This window comes from Seriola dumerili, unplaced genomic scaffold (genome assembly GCF_002260705.1).
Source record: "Seriola dumerili isolate Sdu_G_001 unplaced genomic scaffold, Sdu_1.0 BDQW01001299.1, whole genome shotgun sequence".
NCBI classification, from domain to species: domain Eukaryota; kingdom Metazoa; phylum Chordata; class Actinopteri; order Carangiformes; family Carangidae; genus Seriola; species Seriola dumerili.
Window position 1 is genome coordinate 3,226,186 of NW_019175554.1, and position 22,522 is coordinate 3,248,707.

The 22,522-nt window shown below is 41.2% G+C and overlaps 1 protein-coding gene across 14 annotated transcripts in view; it reads right to left on the reverse strand.

The window, feature by feature from the left end:
* LOC111238329 (tight junction protein ZO-1-like) overlaps positions 1–22,522 on the reverse strand; it is an 81,517-nt gene that overhangs the window by 29,749 nt on the left and 29,246 nt on the right. For 9 of the 14 annotated variants that reach the window (XM_022767781.1, XM_022767775.1, XM_022767773.1 and 6 more), the window contains exons 1-4: positions 19,447–19,838; positions 1,465–1,521; positions 321–445; positions 1–103 (exon numbers count right to left, since the gene is read on the reverse strand). In XM_022767781.1, coding sequence (XP_022623502.1) covers positions 1–103; positions 321–445; positions 1,465–1,521; positions 19,447–19,470 — 309 coding nt within the window. In that variant the 5' untranslated portion in view covers positions 19,471–19,838. Of the gene's footprint in view, positions 104–320; positions 446–1,464; positions 1,522–19,446; positions 19,839–22,522 lie in introns of those variants that run through there. The other 5 variants (XM_022767780.1, XM_022767778.1, XM_022767777.1 and 2 more) reach the window with 1 other exon arrangement.

Here is a 22,522-nt window from a genome sequence, read left to right on the forward strand (position 1 = left end):
TATCTTTGCATTTTTGCCACTCTTGCGGAGTTGCTGCACAGCGTAGGCATGCTCTACATTGTCCATAGAGACAGCATTAACCATCACCACTCGATCATTTTCTCTGGAAAATTAAAGAAAAAAATGCGCAAAGCATAAATAGGTGAAAGGGTTAATGTCAGTCTACATAAGGCAGAATAGTAATTAATAACTGACTAACTAATTCCGAGGACAGACTAACTTTGTTCCTGCAAAACGTTTGTATTTCGACATTAACAAACAGTGAGAGATTGAACATTACTATCAGAAAAAAATTTCTTGCAATATAGTCAAACACTTACTGTAGCAGTCCCTCTGCAGGACCTCCTTTCAACACATCAGATATCACAATGGACGTCTCTCCACTCTGGAAATGAGGGTTGTCTCGTCCACCTGAGATGGCAATACCAAACCCAAATCCTGGGGCCTATACACACAAAAATATATACAAGACTGACTGATATGGAATGAATGGCAGATACATCAGAGTTGTGTCTCAGAGTGCTGTAAACAAAATGAGACTAAATTGGACTCTCTATAGGCTAATTATCTGTGAAACTGTTACTTAAGTAATGTGATGTGTTTTGTGCAGTGAAGGAGGGCTTTAAAAGCCTGAAAGCCATTTATTGAAGACAACAACAAAAATATGCATTTGCAAGTTATTGTTTTCCAGGGAGGTTTTCAGGACTGCTTTTTTGCCTTTGGAAAAACCAGCACCAAGGGAGCAAGCTATGTGATGTAAATGGCTTACATCTTACAACCACAACAACACAGGAGAGTTGCTAGGCTGAGGAGCACAGGCCACACTGGGCCGCTCCTTCAGCCTCAATAAAGCCACTGCTAATTAGATTACAGCAAGCAGGCCAGTCTAGACAGGTGCTCTACAAAATCCCACGGCACAGCAGCATCAAATACGTAGAGTTTACTGTCTCAAAGCAAAGTACATTCAGAAATTCAGCATGCAATAGGAGAATGAGTATACTCATCTATCTGCTCTCTGTGGGGGAATATGGCTTTGAATAGTTTGACAGTTAACCTGATGATGTTGATTGTGCCAGAGGGGATAGTCAGTGATATTCACTGACCTGACAAAAAGCACACAGCCTAAAACTATCTTCTCCCTCTTTCCCTGGAGTTGTGTTAAGGAAGGAAATGAAGTAGTAAGGAAGTGGATGCTGATGTCTGTCTTCCTTAGCATTGTTTCCTGCCATCTGGGTTCCCTGACTATTGTTTCATTACCACACATCCTGCTGCCACAGCTGGCCCACTCAGTACAGAGTGAGAAGAGAGATGGATGAGCAGAAGACAGAGAGGAACAGTAAGGAAAGAGTGAAGATAACACACACACAGACACACAACAGGATTAGGATGCCAGAGACAGGCAGAGAGAGAAAAAGACAAAAAAGAAGAAAGGCGAGAGTGGATTAAAGAGTTGTAAACACTTACCCTGTGAAGGGTCACTGTGTGCTGTTCCCATATGACCGTTTCCTCCATCGCTGCACTCTGCAACACAAGAGGGAAAGGATCAGTACCCTCAGGCCCGTTTATGTAGAATGTGTGGAATCTAATACAATCAACTACAATAATCCTGCAACAAATTCAATCTTTGTGAAAGAACTCACACCTATCTGAAAGTGTAAAGAAAACATGAATATTCTAAGTGTACAAAATACTTCATGTGGCTTTGCATGACATAAATGTATGTAAGATGGCATACTTTGCTGGGGCCCATTCAAAAACAGTTTTTAGATATGATTCATCTAATTGGAACTGAAAACAATAATCACTGGCTTTACAATATAGGATTTTTTTTATCACATACAGTATGTATTGACACATGGTTTTTATTTGTTTTTTTTTTTACTGTGAAATCTTTCTGCTCCTTTAGGGTAGTGGAGTACTACACAATGTGGGCACATTTAAAGTGCCAGGCGTTAGTGTTGGGTGCAAGAAATACTTAAATGACACTTTCAAAATGTCACTGACTCATGAAACTCTCCAAACAAAACATTGTTTATTTGACTCTTTAGATAAGTGCGCCAGTCTTAAAGCTACACGTACACCTTGTGTTTCGATATCCTGTTCAGTTGCACTAGGCAGAGTGGTTCCTTGGCTACCAGCAAGGTAGCCTCCTTTGCTTATTTGCATGACTAAGTCCTGGAGTCACTAAAGTCTACATGTGAAAAGATTATGAATGACAGCAGGCATGAGTAAACAGCTGGCAGAGCCTGACTGAGGCTCCAAAGATTGAGTAAACACTCCTATATTATTTCTGGGTGGGTCATCTGAGAGAGCTAAGAAGCGAAGAAGGTATTTAGTTGCTCCTCTGACCTGCCACACTGGATTAAAGTGTTGCTAGGCAGGCATCTTTTGCTTATACCCATTCTCTAATTTAGTTGCATCATACACGTTTGTCTTGATGCATGATTTATCCTTTAGTATCTTTTTTATTTAAGTCTTCTCTTTGATTCACCATTGCTGGTCCAACTACATGAAGTGCAGAAAATGCTAGAAAACTCACAGTGTGAAATCATAAGAATGTGATTATGTTACTATTATTAGTTCAGACAGACACGCCTGAATTTGTGTCTCAAAGCAGAGTTTTTTTTTAACCCCCAGACTGCTTTAAATTACAGATTTACTCTGCTTCCCTCCATCTGATGAAGCAACACTGTTGTCCTGTGTGTGTGTGCCTGCAGGGAGTGATGGTACAGCTGTCTGTAGCAGAGTGCTGAGCACAGTCTTATGTGGCAGGAGATGGAAAGACATAAACACCAACACACGTGGCAGGGTGCTCATTTACTACACCTTCTATAATCAGCCTTTTAAAATAACATACCGTGTCATCTGTGCACCCTATCATCGTGATAATCTCGCTCCGTCACCCCTTAATCATCTCCTAATCCCCAAACTATCTCACCCGTCATCTTCAACATCATCATGGTCATTACTGTCATCACCTTCCTTTATCCTAAATATACAGTTTACAGAGGGTTCAAACTGCAGAGTTGCCAAGTGCATGTGATGAGGAGACAGACCAACAGCCAGCTGATAAGAGTGTCTGGTGTTTGTTGACATGTCCAGACACATTATACTGTACGTTAGTTGAGGAAAACACACAACCCCACACACACTAACACACACACTAACACACACACAAACAGAAGATTGATACTGGATCTCGGTAGGATGAAAAGAATCAGTATACCTAAAGTGTTATTTGTGTCCATAGTGGCAAGGTGTGGAGACACAATCAGTACATTTTTAAATGCACACAACATCGAGCTCAAACCATTAGTTGATAATTCAATTAGCTGACTGGACTGAACTGTTTTGATAATTAATCAGTTGAATCACCTTTCTCAAGATCATGTACTGTAAATGCACTGTATGAGGGCAGAGAAAGGTTAGTGGTGACAGGGCTACCTGTAATTCCTATGCTGCATTTACTGTAGATCTCCTAATCTGGGTTTGTGATTCAGTCTCTCCCTTTCACTCCCCTGCACCATATGACAATGAATCAGTTGGCCTTCACCTCTAGAATACACAGTTAACCCTTTGACCCTAATTTCCATGGCAGCTCTGTGTGGATGTTATTTATGTCCATAATTGCTGCAGAGAGCTTGGGTGTCCCCCCTCTCCAACCCTCCTTCCCCTCTCCCCCCTCCCCTGTCTGCCCGTACGACTCCCACAGTAATGCCACTATTGTGTGAAGGGACCTGACCCATTTAACCACGGCTCCCCCTGACATTCCCAAACACATCCATTCCTCTAAAGTGTTTTGTGATATATTCATTCATCCGTTCATCCATTCATTCATCCAACAGTCCAGGCAGACAGAGAGGGGCTGCGCCATGAGAAACAACAGTGTGCTGGGGTCATGTGACCAGGCGGTCATGCAGGCAGGTGGCCTTGTCCTTGAACTGTGGGATGCACTGAGAGGCAGGGAGAAAGAGGAGGAGGAGGAGGAGAGCAAGGCTGTGGGCTTCTTATACAGCTTACATGTACAGTACCAAGGGACAGGGTACATGAAACTGTACCAGATGAGATCTTAAAGGACATGATCATTTTTATTCTCTGCTCCCATTTTACACACACCACACACACCCACACACACCCACACCCACACACACCCACACCCACACACACACACACACACACACACACACACACAATTTGATAACCATTACACTAAACACCTATTCAAAGCAGCCTAAGATAATGAAGAGGACACGTAAACCTTCTGTGTAAATGTTTCTCCACCAGGTCTGGATGCTCTCCTACACACCCACACCCCCACACTGACCATAAGCCTTGCTGAGGAGGCCTTATGCATGTATGAGCCATAAGGGTGCAGACATGCTTGCACCAGTAAGAGGCAATAGGTCAAGCATGAGTCATCAGAGAGACTGGAGACTTGCAGATTAATAGCCTGACTTCAATTTAATTTCTGTTTAACATTTGAGTGGGCGCTGTATGAAAGAAAGTCATTTTCTGTCCAGTAAACAGCAGATTTGTAGCATGGCAAATGTACTTTCCAGTATAAGGACAGAGAAGAATTTATCTAACTCACACTGTTTCTTGATTTGGTTCAAATTCATTAAATGACTTGTAAGAATATTACACATATTAGTGTTTTCAATGGGGCAAAAGTGTGAGAGGTAAAATCCCTGCTCATGATAGTTGTACAGTACAACCATGTTTGTGAGAGTAGTTAGGAGTACAGTAGAAAGGAGAAAGCAGGTTCTCTACTGATTACCACATTGCAGAGGCTCTATCACAAAAGAGAAAGAAATAATACAGGCTACAATGTTTTTGGCAGATACATGGTCAGCTGGGAAACCCAGGTAAACTGGTGACAGCCAAGATGGTTAAGGAGAAAAAACCTGCCTTTCTCTCTATTTAGAGTATTTACCCACGGGACAACAGCTCTGTCTCTCGGATGATATTATTATAGTAATTAATCGCTGGATTGTGAAGTGATGATTAACAGACTGGCTGATTGAGTGTGAGATATAAGCAGGGGAGAAAGTACAGCAGCAGAGCGTAAGCCTGAGGAAAACTGAGAAAAGGGAATTTGAAAGCCCTTAGCAAAACCAAGTTCCATAATCATGCAGACACTAAGATTTATTAAGAGACATCAGAACATTAACAAACAGTTTAGTTTGACCGGGTGAATTTCAACAAGTAATATTATGCGATACATGATGGGATGGGGAAGGCCAATGTGGTCTCATCTTTCCTAAAAACAAAAATCAATTTTCTGTGTAGAAGAGATCTCACCAGCTGTAGTTCAGTGTCAAAGGTAATACTCCTGTATTTTGTTACAGGAACATTTTAGACTGTGCAAAAGCAAAGATCACATAACATGTAGCGCCAAAACAAACACGAATACAAGCGTGTCTCATTTTGTGGAGTAAAACGATAATATAAATACTGACGAGAACAAAGGATGAGGTTTATCTCTGAAGTCACAGAGTTGTGTGAAACAATGGTGCCCTTGATGTTGCACAAACTGACGGCAGCCTAGTGTATTTTATACATCTATATTAGTCAGACTTGAGCTCTGGCCAGCAAGGCCCAGGGCTGGAAAACAAAGAGCACCCATCAAACCACACATGTGTACTTGTCCATACACACGCTCACATGCACGCACGCGCGCGCGCGCACACACACACACACACACATATACAGCCATGATCTAAGACTACAGGGCCTCTTTGTTCAAGCTACAGCCAGCCTGGCTTGGCCCTGCCTGGCCCACCATAACACACAGTCCAGTTCAGATGATAACAGCTCACTCAGGCTCTTCAAAGGCTGAGACTAATCCAATTCTTTGGGGCATACTGATGAACTGACTGGAAAAATTAGTGCTGCAATGGACAATAATAACCAGTTGTAGAGAGATATGCTAAATAGGGTCAGGTCAACCATGCAAGTCTTTGACACATACCTCTCACTCTGCATATTCATCAAACCTGTTCACGTTTAAGTAGAATCTACACAAACATATACACGTATACACTGCCAACATCTTAAGAATGTGCACACTGTAAGCCCATCCACTCTGTGACCAAATGAGAAGTCAGCTGAGGAGCATCACTTAACTTTTGGGAAATAGAAGCATACAGCCACAAGTATGTTGACTTGGGGCATATACCCATGGTGGGGGTATTGAGTACACAACAATAATTAAGAACAGAAATGAGCAGTCAAACACACGCATAAGTACCTGTAATTTTTTTTTTTCATCCAATAGAATTACTTTCATTAACTTGCTAAGGAAATTAAAAAAGTCGCAGGTGGCAATGAGGTCATCTTATGAATCATGAGCTCAGAGAAAGTTTAGAAGCTCTTTATCATTGCTTCACCAATGAAACTGCTGTCTAGCGGTCCATTACTCACCACCTCCCTTCATGTAACTTCCCTTTATCTGAACCACAGGAATGCTTCACACAGTGGGCGGATAAAATGCAAAGTCTAAGAGGCTCTTTTTGAGGAAAAACAGGTAGGATACAATGTGGGACAAATAAAGAAAAAGGATTAAAGAGTAGGTCATGACTAACATGACTGCCCTTCAGTGAGAACAATTCATTATTTACATCGGGCGATTCTGAGATACAGAGAGCAATGGGCTACCAGAGGTGAGTGTCTAGATGACGACAAGTGTGAGGAAAAATCCTGACAAAGCTTTAGGTCAGTGTGCCTGCTCTTCTCTGATAGCCCGAGACAGGATGTAAGCAAGAGCAGCCACAGCACCCACAGGAAAACACTCCACTTCCTGTTTGCAGGAAATAGCTTCAGCTTCCAATGAAATCCCTGTGCACACTATTGAAAATTCCTCCTGGTATAGCTCACCTCATCTTACAACCTAAAAAAAAGGTTGGGAGCCTTATAGGGCAAGTGGTTATTGCATTAAAGACCAGGACCGTAAAATATTACAAAGGCTGTTTATCTCACTGGTGTAGTTATTCAAATACACCAAGGTCAAATTGTTGTTACTTGTTAGTCCTAGTTTTTCTTCATGGTTATTCAGCACTTGTGCAAACACACATACAACGCAACCACAAACACGCATCCTTGAAAGAGAAAAATTCAGCCCTTTATTGCATAAACACACAGCTGAGTTGTACAACAGAGGGGTCAAAATAATGCAACAAAAACAGCAAGGGTGGTTTAATTTATTACAGGCTTATGAATTCATGGATCAGGAGAAGAGAGAAGAGAAGAGAAGAGAAGAGAAGAGAAGAGAAGAGAAGAGAAGAGAAGAGAAGAGAAGAGGAGAGAAGAGAAGGAAGAGAAGAGAAGGAAGAGAAGAGGAGAGAAGGAAGAGAAGGAAGAGAAGGAAGAGAAGAGAAGAGAGAAGAGAGAAGAGAAGAGGAGAGGAGAGAAGAGGAGAGAAGAGAAGGAAGAGAAGAGAAGAGGAGAGAAGGAAGAGAATAGAAGAGAAGAGAGAAGAAAGAAGAGAAGAGAAGAGAAGAGAAGAGAAGAGAAGAGAAGAGAAGAGAAGAGAAGAGAAGAGAAGAGAAGAGAAGAGAAGAGAAGAGACTTCAGGACGAATGTTTACACTGGCAGCTCGCACAGAATCACCACCCTGTACCAGCAGCTCACCCCATCACTGGGGCAATTGTATCCATGGTGACCATATCTCCCCTCTCACTGGACCCAAAGGAAAGAGTGAGGCAGCAGTACACTCCAACAACACATAATTAGAGACAAATGCACATGCTCTTTCAGGAGGGCAAGCACTCAACAGCAAACACATGCAAATGCATGAAAAACCACTGATGTAAGCTTTTACATTCTGTTTTTCAAATTAGTGTGTACTGTCCTGTCCTAGGAAGTGCATGTCACAACAAACCCAACAAAATAACTGCCGTCACCTTCAGTGTTAAACAGATGAATTCAGCAGTAGCCATTTTTAGGGCAGGTTGCGACTGTGATGGGAGGAGAGAGGTCTGCAAACACACATGGGGGGCAAGTAGCCAATAGGCAGATGACGATGATGATGCAGCGCCTCAGTCAGCAATGATGTACTGTTGTGCTGACATGCTCATATGCTTGAGTTAATTAGTTTCAAACAGCAGCTCTATTCTGTCATACAGCTCCATTAAAAACTCCTCCATCAGGACTGTCCACAGCACAACATACAGGACACACACACACACACACACACACACCACACACACACACACACACACACACACACACACACACACACACACACCTCTGACTGAAAACTATCTGACACAGTCAATGCTAGAATAGTGAGGGTAGGAATAAAATACAAAACCTATAATCCAGGCTTTTGGATTAAAACGTTAATCTGAGCCATGCTTCTCTCTGAAGTCTACTGCTGCTGTCTCATGAAAGCAGACAGAGTGAAATGGATGGATGGATGGATGGATGGATGGATGGATGGATGGATGGATGGATGGATGGATGGATGGATGGATGGATGGATGGAGAACTCTGTCATGTCAGCAAGCATAGCTCTTATTGTATGCTGTAAACCATTTGGACACAGATGAAAGTCATATTCAAGTAGCAGGGAACATCCATGAACACACTACTAACTGTCTTACTACTGTAGCAGCCTGCCAACTAGCAGATAATTACACTGTATGTTTTATCCAACCTTTACCTACACGTGATTCTGTCACTTTACAGAGATTATACATCCATAGACAGCTAAATGAAACTGTGGTTCTGATTCTGGTTAAATCTGCCAGACTGCCACTGACAAATTCAAGCTCCAGGTTTTTACCCCTGTGAGATAATGTAATGAGAAATAAACAAGCCACCTTTGGGGAATTGTTGATCCAAATGAATTACACACGATGAGGTATACTAGTTTTTAATAAAAAAAAAGAAAAATGAGTCACTGATGTCAACTGTCAAGAATTAGTATTGGGAGAAAAAAGGGGATTCCTGCATCGCTAGTTCTTGGTAGTTTTTTTTTTTTTTTTAGAAGAAAATTAGCCCCAACTACTTCATGTATTACCCTTAATTTTCATAAAACTTGATGACATGACAACTCTCCACTGGGGAGTTTCTTGTTATGAAGTATGTTTTGATATACATATATATATATATATATATATATATATAAATATATAAAACACTTTATTTAATCAGGATAAGACATCGCTGAGATTAAAATCTCCTTTACAGGAGTGCCTTGGCCAAGGTATCAAAACCATAGAAACATTAAACATAAAGGTTACAAAACACAACACATACCTATGATGAATTACATACAACATGAAGAAAAATAATGAAGGATTACAAAACACATAAGTTAGGATTCATTGAAGCCTCTGGGTCAGGTACAGGCTCTGATTATCTTCACTGACCACAGTGCAGCTCCACAGAGCTGATGTGCAGCGGGCTGTTCACTGCTATCCACTGACCCAGACACACAGCTAGGCTAGGCTAGGATCTCATGTGCAGCTTATCCAGCAGCAAAGTCATCCCAGCTCAACCACACTAATTGTTCTCTGCCTAGAGAGACAGGCAGAGTGTTGAGGTCACAGAGGAGAGTGGTAACTTCTGGTGGGATTTTGACTTTCCATTTTTCCCACAATCCCTCACATCGGTTTAGCTCAAGCTGTGGTTTTCTTACAAACTTCAAAGTTTCAAATAGCCTCTCAGACAGCGGTTCTCCCGTTTGGGGTTTGAGGGCCCACACTCACAAGAGTGAAATGTTTATCTAAGGGCTGGAGGATGTTTTCCTGCAGAGAACTGTTTTTTTTCTCCTTTGGGATGTGCAGGTGGAGGTGGGGGTGGGAAATGTCCAGACCTGGAACTGACATCCAATAACATATGTACTGCATGAATATATCTCTACTTACTGTGATCTCTGTGATTAGTCATCCTGTGAAACTGAGGTGATGATTGATGGTTGATTACAAAGTCTTGGGAGGAAATTGCTTGATGAGCAGAGCATGACTAATATATCTTACTATAATATTTATGTAATAATATTTACTGGTATGAGTACATACATGTGTGTGGGAAGATATGAAGGGGTGCATATGGGGGGAAGACACTGAATGCTGTAAGGACACATAGGTGATACACGTTTGTTTTTCACGTTGTTTCTGTTGGATTGTATCTAGACATACGCGCGCACACACACTGCACTTGTGCTTTGTTTTTGTGTCTGTGGAAACCAACTGTAAGCCGAGGCATTGAGAACGATAACCAGATCCAGCACTGGAACCTTTGGATTCAGCCAATCACTGAATACACAACTATCAGTATCCTCACCCTACTCCGCCCATCACACACACAGACTACAGGAATGTGCAGATAAGCAAACAAGGCCCAACTATGCCTGTTTCTCATTCCAAACGGTTTCCCTCACCTTCTCCCTTCCTCACACACTCAATCTTTCTGCGTTAACCTTTCTGTTTCATTTTGTCTCCCTTTCCCATCGACTCTCCCTTTGAAAATAAGCACAAAATGAAAGGCCACAGATGAAAATAACCACTGAAGATAATGTGATATGTAACGGGTCCAGGCCAATTTAGTACCAGAGAACCAAAAATACACAAGTATCAGTGACTGTAGGGCGAGGTAAAAGGAGTCATAGTTTGGTAATGGGAGTGACGGTGACCACAGTCATGAGTGTTTTTTAAGTTTCTGAGAAGTTGCAGCGGTGTGAATGATTCAGTCCATGATCACTGAAGGCCGTTTGCTGACATGTTTTGTAATACATTTTGTCACAATAGGTGGGATTTATTATGTCAAGTACCATAGTGGTTGTAGTTTGGGACTGGACAAATTACCAACACTGTGAATCTCTCACATTTTGGAATAACTGAATTCCATATAATTAAACAGATTATCTACAACAACAACAACACAGATCTGAAGTTTGGCCAAACAATTAACCTATAGTCTTGTACAGAAGTCCAGGATCTACACAAACAGTTTTTAAAAAATCAGATTTAAGCTATATTGTCTCACTATAGCCACAGCTATATTTAACAATCAAAACGGATGGTACTTCTACACACCTGTAGACCTTGATCCTGATGGTGTAGCATCTATGGCTGGCACTAAATCCTACCTGTGTGACTTCAACTTCATGGTATTGCATTAACAATAAAACTGCACTTACAGCGAGTATTATCATGACACTAAACTACCTGTGGAAATCTAAACTCTCATTGCATCACCACACCAAGTGAGTATAAAAGGTTGTTAAAGGACAAAAGCCAAGCAGCACAGAGTTCAAAGGGTTATAGGAGTGTCCATGTTGTGTTGTAAATATTGGGACATGGGTTGGATGGGTTTCACTTCACAATGTGGCTGGGTTTGACAGTGGAGAAACTCACTGCTCCACACAAGCAAGCAGACACACACATGCATACATACATGCAAACACGCATACACACACACGATTAAACAAAGGAGTGATTCAGCAAGGGGTCTTTCAGTCTGCCTATGTTTGCCTACCTCCAGAGTACACACAGGGTGACCAAAATTAGCTTCTACCAGCAAGGACAAATGTACAGTCTCCTCTGCCACCTTTTAACAGCAAAGATTACACATGATTATGTTGATAAGAGCAACATTTGGATAAACATAAACTTGGAGCAGTCAGTTGGAATATTTGACACAGAAGTTAAAACACATTGCCTTTCAAATTTTAAGTTGCACAACATCTTTGAAACTACGCAACTCTGAACCACAACTCGCAGTCTGCAGATTCACATGTTGCCATAAAACAAGAAGCCAAGCCCACTCAATGGCATTCCCAAGCTTTCTGAGGACTTTGCTACAATAGGCATGTTGTGGGGCAGAATCTATAGTGAATTAATGAGTTACTGTTGGAGCGGCCATTTTCCCAGGACTCAACTAGCAACATAATTACCATTCCCCCAAGAGATGAGAGATAGGGAGGGGGTTCATGCATTCTTTAACAAGATGCACAAGCACAGCAAGATAATACATAAATGACTTCTAACAACACCTAAAAAAGAACTAAACCACCCTTACTGGAGAGGGAGCTTACACCATCCAATGCACCTAACGAACTAATTACAATGTGCAAAGAACAAATGTTGCAAACCTGTAATGAAGCTTTATCATCTTGTTATTCAGTAGTGTACATACAGTTAACCGAGTAAACATCACTGCGTTGTTTTTTGAGGGCTGGCAATTGTATCATAGGGGAGTGACAGAAACACATCCATTCAGTCCTGATGACATTCTTTGGCCGTGACCCAAGTCTGTTACTTTTGATTATCTGCAGAAACCAAATCTGAGTTTTGTTTGTGACTACAGCTCCACAGTTTATAGTTAATCATACAATAGGCATGCATAAAGTAATTTAAATAGGACTGATATCTGAATATAAGTGTTTTGAGCCACAATAGTAACACTTTAGAGGTTTGAAGTACCTGTAAACGGGTACTGAAATAGACAGAACACATTTCAATGTGGCTCTCCCTGCATCATTCAATGGCCCTCATTGTCATATCATTAACTGAAACTGAAAGCTGCTGTTGCTGTTTATTCTGTGCACTCTCACATGCTGCTAAGTTGCTTGCAATGCTGTGCAGTATAAGAGATATGCATAGGTCATTTTTGACTGTTGATGTATACAGAGCAAACAAAGTATCTGAGTAATATTGGGCTTTCGTGGCCAATATGACCCATAAAAAAATGCCTACCTCAACCCCAATCCCGAACAGATCCTAAGGGTTTACCTAATCCACACTATAGGAACGAGAATAAGATTCAGGAAGTGACACTGTATATCTATAGGAGTGTGTTTTTGAAATCAGCGGCAGTAACACCGTGTTTGATGCTCTGTGCTGCATTGATTTTACTTGGGGGAAACACTATTAGCCTTATAATGTGATAAAATAAAATGATAAAAATTATGTGATGATTGGTCATGATACAGAAAGTTAAGTGCACATCCAATCCTATATCTAGGCCAGGTGCATTACAGCAGATTCAGTGAAGGAACAAAGCAGAGATTCCACAAACTAGATAATAATTCCTGACCTTGATAATGTATAATAATTTCAACTCTACCACCTTAAGCAAACCAACAGCAGAAAACACCAGGTTCAAGATTTGCTAACATGATGTCAGTTCTCGCACTGTATACAACACAGCTCTTATCCTGCACAGGGCAATGTAATGAGCAATTTTTCTTTCACATTAAAAGAGAAGGAAAGAGAAGGAAAGGTGCCATTCTCTGTTGTTCATATACAAACGAAGAGAAACAAGAGATGAGGATGACCATGGAGCTGTTTATAGAGAACACACATAAATGATCTATTATGATGATGGGTTGTTTTTTCTACAGCAGGGTGTGTGAATTGCTTGATGGTCATATCACATCACACCTACCACATATAAAGGCAAAATGACTGTTGTGAATGTAGGAAACAATGGCAACATCTGAGGATGATTCAGCAGAAAAATAAGACATATTTCTATATATGCATATTGATTGAGTATATATTTGTTAAACGGGAAAGATTAGTATATTACAGCCTACTGTAAAAAGGCAATGTCTAAAAAAAGGGAGTCCTCTTATCAGAAGGAAGTCTGACATCTGGGAAATTTACACACCTACATATCGATAGTGATGTTTATTTATTACAGCTAAAGCAGCTGATGATGTCTCCCACAGGCTGATGACTCTGCTTCCCAGACAGAAAAGACAGTGCTATAGTCCTAATACTGGAAGATAAGCAAAAGAACACACAGCAGCGTGTATGCGTGTAAAGGCATGTAGGGCAACAAGCCTTGGGATGAATCTGTTCCAGCCTCGTCCTCTCTTCCTTAACCAGCTGAGCCACGGCTGCCACATGCACTCTCTCTTGTCCCTCCACGCTTCCCCTCTCTCTCTCTCTCACCGTCCCTCTCGAGCTCTCTGTCTCACAAAACACCCTGTGTCAAATCCCTTATGCCTGTAGTGGGAATGATAAATCCCTGCAGAGACCTGCCCTGCCATGCCAGAAAGGACGCAGCACTGGCTCTGCGTGTCCTCACTTTGCTAGGCTGGCTGTTTGATAAGGAACAAGGGGCTAACCGAGACTCAGGGTTATATGACATTTCCATCCATTCATCTCAATTACGAGCATGGTCTAGCATCACACAGCCACACTGCATCTGGCAAGTTCAGTTTTCACTGATAGATTTTAGTCTAGAAAGATCGCTTGACCAACCAACAAACATTTAACAAACATTTTGCTTCACCAAGCATCCTTGCTGACGACTACTAAAATAAGGCATTGAAGATCTAAACTGATGATGATGATGTTGATTTGACTAAATGGCCCACTTTTTGTGTCATCTTTTTTAGAAACTGACATTGGTGAATTGCTATGGAAAAATTTTACAATTCAGAACTACACCCATCTTGTTCCAGAAACAGCGAGAGACCAATGACAGCCTAGAAAGTGGAGCATGTCCATCCAAAGAAGTGTGGGAAGGATTCATGTTGATGTCTTAGTGAAGCAGATAACTGTCAATCAGCTATTATACAGCCTCCTAATAAGGTCCTCTTTAAGATATGTTATGCATGGCACTGCCGACCCACAATTAACTTAATAAAATTGGTGGATTGTTTTTGCAAGGCTACTGCAAGTCTTGTATGTGCACACATGCCCTTGAAACACACTGGACAATGACAAAAGCTCCACCCTCTTTTACTGTAGTATTTGAATTAAATGGAAGAAGTTAATAATGTGTTTTACAATAAGCTTTATAACACGAAAAGCAAAAGAGCTATAATGCTGTGATTATAAGAGAGAGAGGCAGTCTTTTTAAGATCCGCCATGTGACTCAGATTATAGCTGATGCATCTCCCCCTCCCACTCCTTCCTTTCTCCATTTCACCCCTCCAATAACCCCTCCTCCCGCATCACCTCCTCCCTCAGAGGGCATTTTCCTTCTTCTTCTCACTCTGCTATCCACCTGCCTCCTGCTGTGTGTATCTGCCCTGGATTCCCCTCCAGAGATGAGAGGATAAGCAGGTCAGATATCCTTGATAAAACAACACAAACAGCTGCTTTCCTTCAATGTTTTTATCTAGAGAGACAGAAGGCGATACAATCCACTGTCTTCTCTTTTTCAATGAAAATTTGACTCCTACCTTTAGGAGTAGTATATCAGTATATAAGTATATTGAATCTGGGCATCTGGCCATAATCTTACTTAAATTAAACTTACTCTATATGTTAAGTGAGTTTAAGCCTCTTACATTCCATGGACCTATGCCTGAACACTGTTTTTTGACAAAATAAATTATACTCGTGTTCAGATCCAGATAGGTCACAGCCGGGGACAAACTAGCCAAAAAACTGAAGCCCAGCTGAACCAACATGCCCCCGGCTGCTGTCTTCAGTATGAGCAACTGGCAGCCCTCTCATCTTATAGAGACAGCTTACACCTGCTCTGCTTTAAGGCTGGGAGCACTTTGAATCACAGGCCTACAGTATATTCAAAGTCTAGCCTGTTAGTGTGAGCAGGAATAAGTGACAGGGTTTGTGTGCTGCATGTATGGGTGTGTTTTACATCTTGTTTTATTTCTATGCTGAGGGCATAACTGAACACTGCTGGTGTCTTCTGTGATTTTAGACTCATCCTTCTTCATAATGTTGGGCTGCTGTCTACAGTGACCTAGTCTGCACTGATTGCCCTTTGTCACTCAGAATTACCTCAAGAGTGTTCCCTGTTACATTTTTGGATATTGACCCCAGCTTTTAAATTATTTAGTCTTTCTTTTCCATTTAATAACAATAAACTATTCTTATAGTGCCCACTGCACACCTGACCATCTAGCAAGAGGATCTGAATGACTGCGTGGTCATTGAGGGTCTGCATCACGTACATGTTGTCATCCCTTGTGCAAGTGTCAGCACAAAATATATGACCCCCACACTGTAGACAATGAAAACATGCCAACATGTCCGTGAATATACCCAGCATTGTATGCATCCACATCTGTTTTTCACTATACCTACACTGACAGACTAGTTGGGGAGTGTATTAACAGAAAATGACACAAATGCTTTATAAACTGATGGTGTAACTCCTTGTCACAAGCACCAGACATTAGCTGTTCATGTTCCATACTCTGTTTATCACTTACCACATCAGCCCTGATTCTCCTAAAAGAATGAGGAGCCTAGGACAGAGAACAAAAACACCACCAGGACTCTGTTTATCTCCTGAGCACTTGGCCCTCTAATTACATTTCCCTCCTTCAGTGATGTAAATGGAGATGTGTAATCATCAAAGCAAAGTAGAGGCTTGCTGTGCAACTCTAATTAATACAACCTCCTCCATCCAAATGCATTTCCACTTATTTCAGTCTATCCTCTCAAAACACAAGCCTAAAGGCTGGAGGGACTGCTGATGCTCTAAATTACATCTTTTTTTGTGGTGCATTCACAAAAGCAAGCAGGAATGGCCAAAGGGTAAACACAGAGATAGAGGCCAGCATTTACCGTAGTGCCAAAGAGTTAATGTGATTTTCAACTAGTCTGATATCAGTTAAATGATGGATTCATTTAAAAAAAAAACAACAATATATTTAGTCTTCCTTTCATCAAATAGTATCCAACAAGCACAGAGAAACTTTTTCTGTGCCTTTTAAACTGATAAATCTAACCATGTATCCTGGGATTACAACATACACTGAGCTGTCTGACTCTGACACAGCTTTGTAAAATCAGTAACTGCCTGTAACTGGCTTGGTTGTTTCTCTAACTGGGGAAAAAGCTATTCATGACAGTATATCCAAAACTTTCTTTAATGGCTGTGATGACTGTGACTGTGACTCAAAGGTTTGGAACCAGGCTAGTTTTCAACCAACTTTGGAAACAGAAGGAACCAGAGAGGCTCTCCTTTCCTCTATCTTTGGTGCCAGGGCAGGAACTTTGGCACCAAACAGAAAGATGTTTCCCTTTCCGTCTACACAGAAAGGGTAACATCTAAACAGCAATTATCATACGTAAACTGTTATTTTGTCATGTAGGCCTATCATGAAATACTGAAATGCAGCTTCAACTAAGACTGGGTTAGACAAAGTGCTTTCCCTCTGTTCAGCCCTTTTGTTTTTGCTAAGAGGTGTAACAACTGAATGAATACTAATTACATACTGAAACATCCTCCTCACCTAATGACACATTATTAGTGCACAGTACTGTGCAATAATAGCATTACTGACCTCTGATACATGGGTCAACACACCCGTTACTGTATTCCTGAAAAACAACACCGCAACATTGTAATACAGTTTTTCATTAACCATAGCTTTACATGGTATGTGACTAACACTGGTCTTATGTCAGTTTTTCACAACTCATCAGGTGGGGTAAATAAATGGATATTGAGTGACGAACCACAGAGAAAGCAAGTCATACTTGTTTAACAGATTATTTCTAACAATGCATCATGGAACCTGTTACCATAAAATTTAGTAAGGGCATGTCTGTCTCACTAGGTGTAGCTTTTGTGTCTACTGTCTTTGCAGTGTTACTTAACCAGTGAAATGACCCCTGATAAACGTTAGCACTAAATTATTGTCCAGCCCTACCAATAATAGATTAGCTTGGAATATGAACACAAATCCTTGCATCCTCTGTACATTGAGTGATATAGGCAACAATCAGTGAACATGACCTCTTCCAATCCTAGATTCCTGTTTTACTTTTCATCCAACTAATAGCAGCCTGTTCTGCTCTCATTTGTAGTGCCAATCTACTACTAATGCAACTTGCACAAACACAATGCAGGAAAGCTTTTGCTCTAGAGAAGCAGGAAATGTTGTCTTACTTACTACGGGTAGTGACCATGCTAACTCATAGTTTGAGAAAAGGCTCTGATGATCGTTGCTCATTTTACTCCAAAGCATTACTGAAAATTAAGTTGCTCTCAGGAAATAAACTCACAGGACTGTCATTCAGATCTTACGGTTTCACTTTTAGTGGAAAGCAAACAATAATGTTCAAAAGTCCTACCTATTGAATAAAAGACAATAAAGAATAATAAGAAACAGAAGAAGACACACTGAAATTACAAATTACAAATAAGCACATGAAACACTTTTGGCTCAATACCAACTAAAAGCAAAATACAGTAGTAAGTTGTATGTCAAGGTGTGACTGTGGCCATCATGTACAATCCAGCATAACGTCACCAGCGGGTTTCGCCTAACTGGAACAACTGCCCAAACCTGAATATCACCACCTCTATAAGGCAAACACAGCACATTCCTCACTTGTCAAACTGAAATGAATAAATCCCCCTCATAGAAAACACTACTGAATACACTGTGTAAAATATTTAGGTCTAATATGTTTGACCCCGTTAAATTTTATTAACCATAACTTTTGTTCTGTTGTTGAATTCTATTACATTTTTAAAGACATTGCAATCACATGGTGCCTGTGTGGAAATGTAAAGCTCACCTAGTAATGAAAGCCTACAGTATATGCTCAAGACTCTTCTGCTGTGAACACCTGACCTGACCTAGTTTTAAACAAATTCTGCAGGAATGCATCATTGATATCTTATATACTACATAAATCTAGAAAATATGCAAAGCTCGCCAGATATTCATCAAGCTATTCTTTTAAATGAACAGCAATTACCCATAGCTGCTACAGTGCTGAAGGGGAAAACAACACATATTTGGTTAGTGGTTTCCCAAAATGGGCTTCAGAGACCTCAACTTGTGAAGGGATGCACTAAAACAGTTTTGAGTTAGTTTATTTATCTGAGGTCATTATATCAAGAGTGTTTATAAAGATCACACTATGAGTAACAGGTGGGTGTTTCTCCTCATCACCTTACTAGCAATAATAATATCAGTTTTATAAGTCTTCCATGAAACACAGCCTACAACAAAGCATAACCTGACACAAATTCTCAGGATGGGCTTTCATAGGGCAAATTTTCTCAGTTACATTTTAAATCCATGATTTCCTGTCACTGTTGTAACAAACTATTAAAACTGGGACTGTGGATATCAACAGGTAGCTGAGCCTACACCTAATTGTATGAACGCAGCTGGGTGATTTATCAGTGACAATTTATCAACAGTAACAGTGTAAGTCAGATTATATTGAACACTGTACAGTAGAAACAGCGTGGCTGGTTGTAGGCTATGCTACTAGGTGTAGATTTCAGGATAACCCCTAAACCACACACCACACACACACACACACACACACACACTCTCCCTCATACACAATCATACACAAACACAACCACCATTAGGCATACTATATTACCACACTACCACTAGTCTACAAAGTTGTATGGAAAATCTACAGTACAATTAACCAGTTACCCTTTCAATTGATCACACACATAACAAAAGCCTGCAGCACAATGTTGGAACTTTACACTTCACACTTGATTTTTACACGTCCAGGTACCCACCTTATTTGAAGCTTTGGAGGACATTTTATTCTCCTATTCTGCTTCAAAACTGGCAGGTCAAAAGTTGTTGCTGTCTCTGTTTTTATAATCACTTGGGAGAGTGCGCTATTTTCCTTCCAATTGAATTTTCGCCCAGCTGCCGCCACGCCGGGCTACGTTGTTATTTTATTTTATCCGGGACGACGGGAAACATGTCACGAAAAGCCGTGTAGAAAGTCCAGAGTTCATTATCTTATCTTCGTTGCCCGAAACGCTGGCGTTAGTCCAGTAAGGTATCGAGTCATGGAAGAAACTTGAGTTGAAAAAAAAAAACGAAAAGCAAATAAGACCACCTTTCTTGGACGTGTCGTCGCTAACCGCTGGATGAAAAGTTGGAAAGGGGAGGCATCACCCGGACGGTGTACAGCAATGGCAGGCTGAGTGAACCTCTCCCTGCTCTCCCGGCCCTGTGAGCAACGGCGTCTGTGCGGAGCGGACCATTGCACGCACGGAGGGGGGAAACGCTCCGGGAAAACGGGGGCATTCTCTAATTACCCCGAAATGTCTTCTCTAATAACGACTTTTTTCTTGTAGAACATTGCAATATACATTATTGCTTGATGCTTTTATTTATTCTTCTGTTTGTTATCTTTTTTTTATTGCGGCTGAAAAAGTTCCCACCCCTGTTATCCCGTGTGATAAACAGTCCGGATACAATAAGGAGAAGCGACGCCGCTGTCTCTGCTGATGCTGAATGCTCACTTTCACCATGAGATGTTGGTCAATGTTGTGATAGTATTTTGCAGAAGGGTTACAGTGGTCTTTCAAAATCTGGAGTGGGAGGGCAAAAACACAGGCAAGATATACTGCCCCCTTGTCAAATGCACCACAAATCGCTGTAAAATATAGCTCCAGGAAGCCTGCCCTCAGAACAAAACAGCGTGAGCAGAATATTAAAAAAGTTAGTTGCATAATGACCCAAAACTCTTTCCCTCCTCAGTGTTTGTGCGGTGTTTTGGCTGTAGTGCATCTGTTAGATTACACAACGAGTCACATAACTAAACAGAGAGTCCTTATGTGAAAACATTTCTTTGGAGAGGGAAATTAGCAGTGTTTGTGGTTAAGTGACCTCACAGGAAACCACAAAACCCATTCAGTTGAGTTCCTATGACTTCCTAAACCACACCCCACGCACAGGATGCAACAATCTCAGCTTGCATTGTTTCACAGTTTACTTCTGTTTCCAGCAAACAATAATATGTGATATCAAAGTGGGCCACAGGAGAAACACAAAACGATGAAATAGTGTGACATGAAAGTCTTCAGTGTCCACTGTTACAGTACATGTGATAATGAACACAGAGACATAGCCTATCTTTTCCAAACAAACTGAGCAATCACATTCCCTGAATCTAGCTCCTCTAATGATTACTTCCTCTGTCTTTCTTGCTCAGATGTGGAGGCGGGCTTGGTGACAGTGTAGGTGGTCTAAGGGGTTAATTCCCATCAGACATAATCCTACAAGGCTAGGATACCACCAGTCAAGAGTAGCAGACATGTCTTGAGGGTTGCAAGCAGTGGATGACCTCTAGAAAGGCCAGGTCACACTGAGAAGAGGATCAAGAGAGATGAACAGCTCTAAAACCAGCAACCTTACATCAGCCAGGGAAACACACACTCATTTGAAGAAGATATCGACTTGGGACATACAGTTTTCATCACAAGGGTTCACACATACATAACAGTATTAAACATGCCCCAGGGGTGATACATACTAGTATTGATGCAAGTCGTTCACTCCTTCTGAAGCTCCTCAAACGCCTGTCGGGATCGATCAGTGCGGACAGCAGGATGTTTAACATGATCGCTCGGGTGTCTGCTACCAATAATTTACAATCAAAATAATCCGACTTCAGCACCAAAATATTGCCAATCACCTTTGAAAATGACAATAAACAGAAGTCTTTCCTCTGCTGCTCGCCTCTCACTCTCATCCACGCCTGTGATCGTACCTCAGATGTTCTGACAGAGAGGAGCAAGACATTAGTGACACTCCAATGTGATCAAAGCTATCTTTGTCCTCTATGCTTGCATCCCTGCTCCCATCTCTCCCTCTTTTTCTCTCTCTCTCTCTATCACTCACAAACACACAGACACAGACACACATACACAGACACACACACATACACAGACACAGACACAGACACACACACACACACATGCACAAAGACACAGCTCTTTTCGGCAGCGGGCAGCTTCAAAGCTCAGGTGCGCTCATGGAAGAGCAGGCACATGGAAAACAAAGGTGAACATGCAGGCCCACATTTTGTTGGAGCACATCACAAGGTTCATTCAACCCAGCTTCTCCTGCAGCAAAAAGGCTAATGTAGAGTGAAACGGCATAATGTGCACAAACTATAAATGTAAAGCTGGCTGTTGATGTGCATAGAGGCGTTCACGTTAGCAAGAACACAAATACATGATGATGAATAAAGAAGAATGTGATGTTTGATGCAAAACAGTTGTTTTCCAACTGGTGAAAGTTCTTAAACAGATGTTATTTCCCTGTTTTCATCTGTCCTGAGTTAGGTGTCTGTGGGAGGGTGCTTGATCCCTCCTGTGCCCTGTTGACTCAGGGCTGCCCTGCAGGTCCAGCAGAGGCTCTGTTCCTACTTACTAATAGAAACCTTCTGGAGACATGCGACCAACTGAGGTTCTTCATCAATCTGTGTCACATTATTGTAGACCAGGTCAACTATGGCTACATCTAGAAGTCATTCCTCTAGAGGTATTACATTTTTTAGGATACAAACATTGGTAAACAATAATTTGTGTGGATTTTTCTGTGGTGAAATAACCTGTTTAAATGATCAAGCGGGTGTTATTCTATTCTTTCTTATGGGTTAAGAAATTTTCTTGCACAGCTGGGTACTGTAGTTTTTTTTAGCTGAGGACTGATGCAAATTTGATGAACTTTTGTCTGTGAGATTGACTCAAAATAAACTGAGCTACAGTGCCCATGGAGAAAGGAACATGTCTTTGGACAACAATGGAGGACTATGGCACAGAAGAATAAGATACACGAGGCTTTGAATAC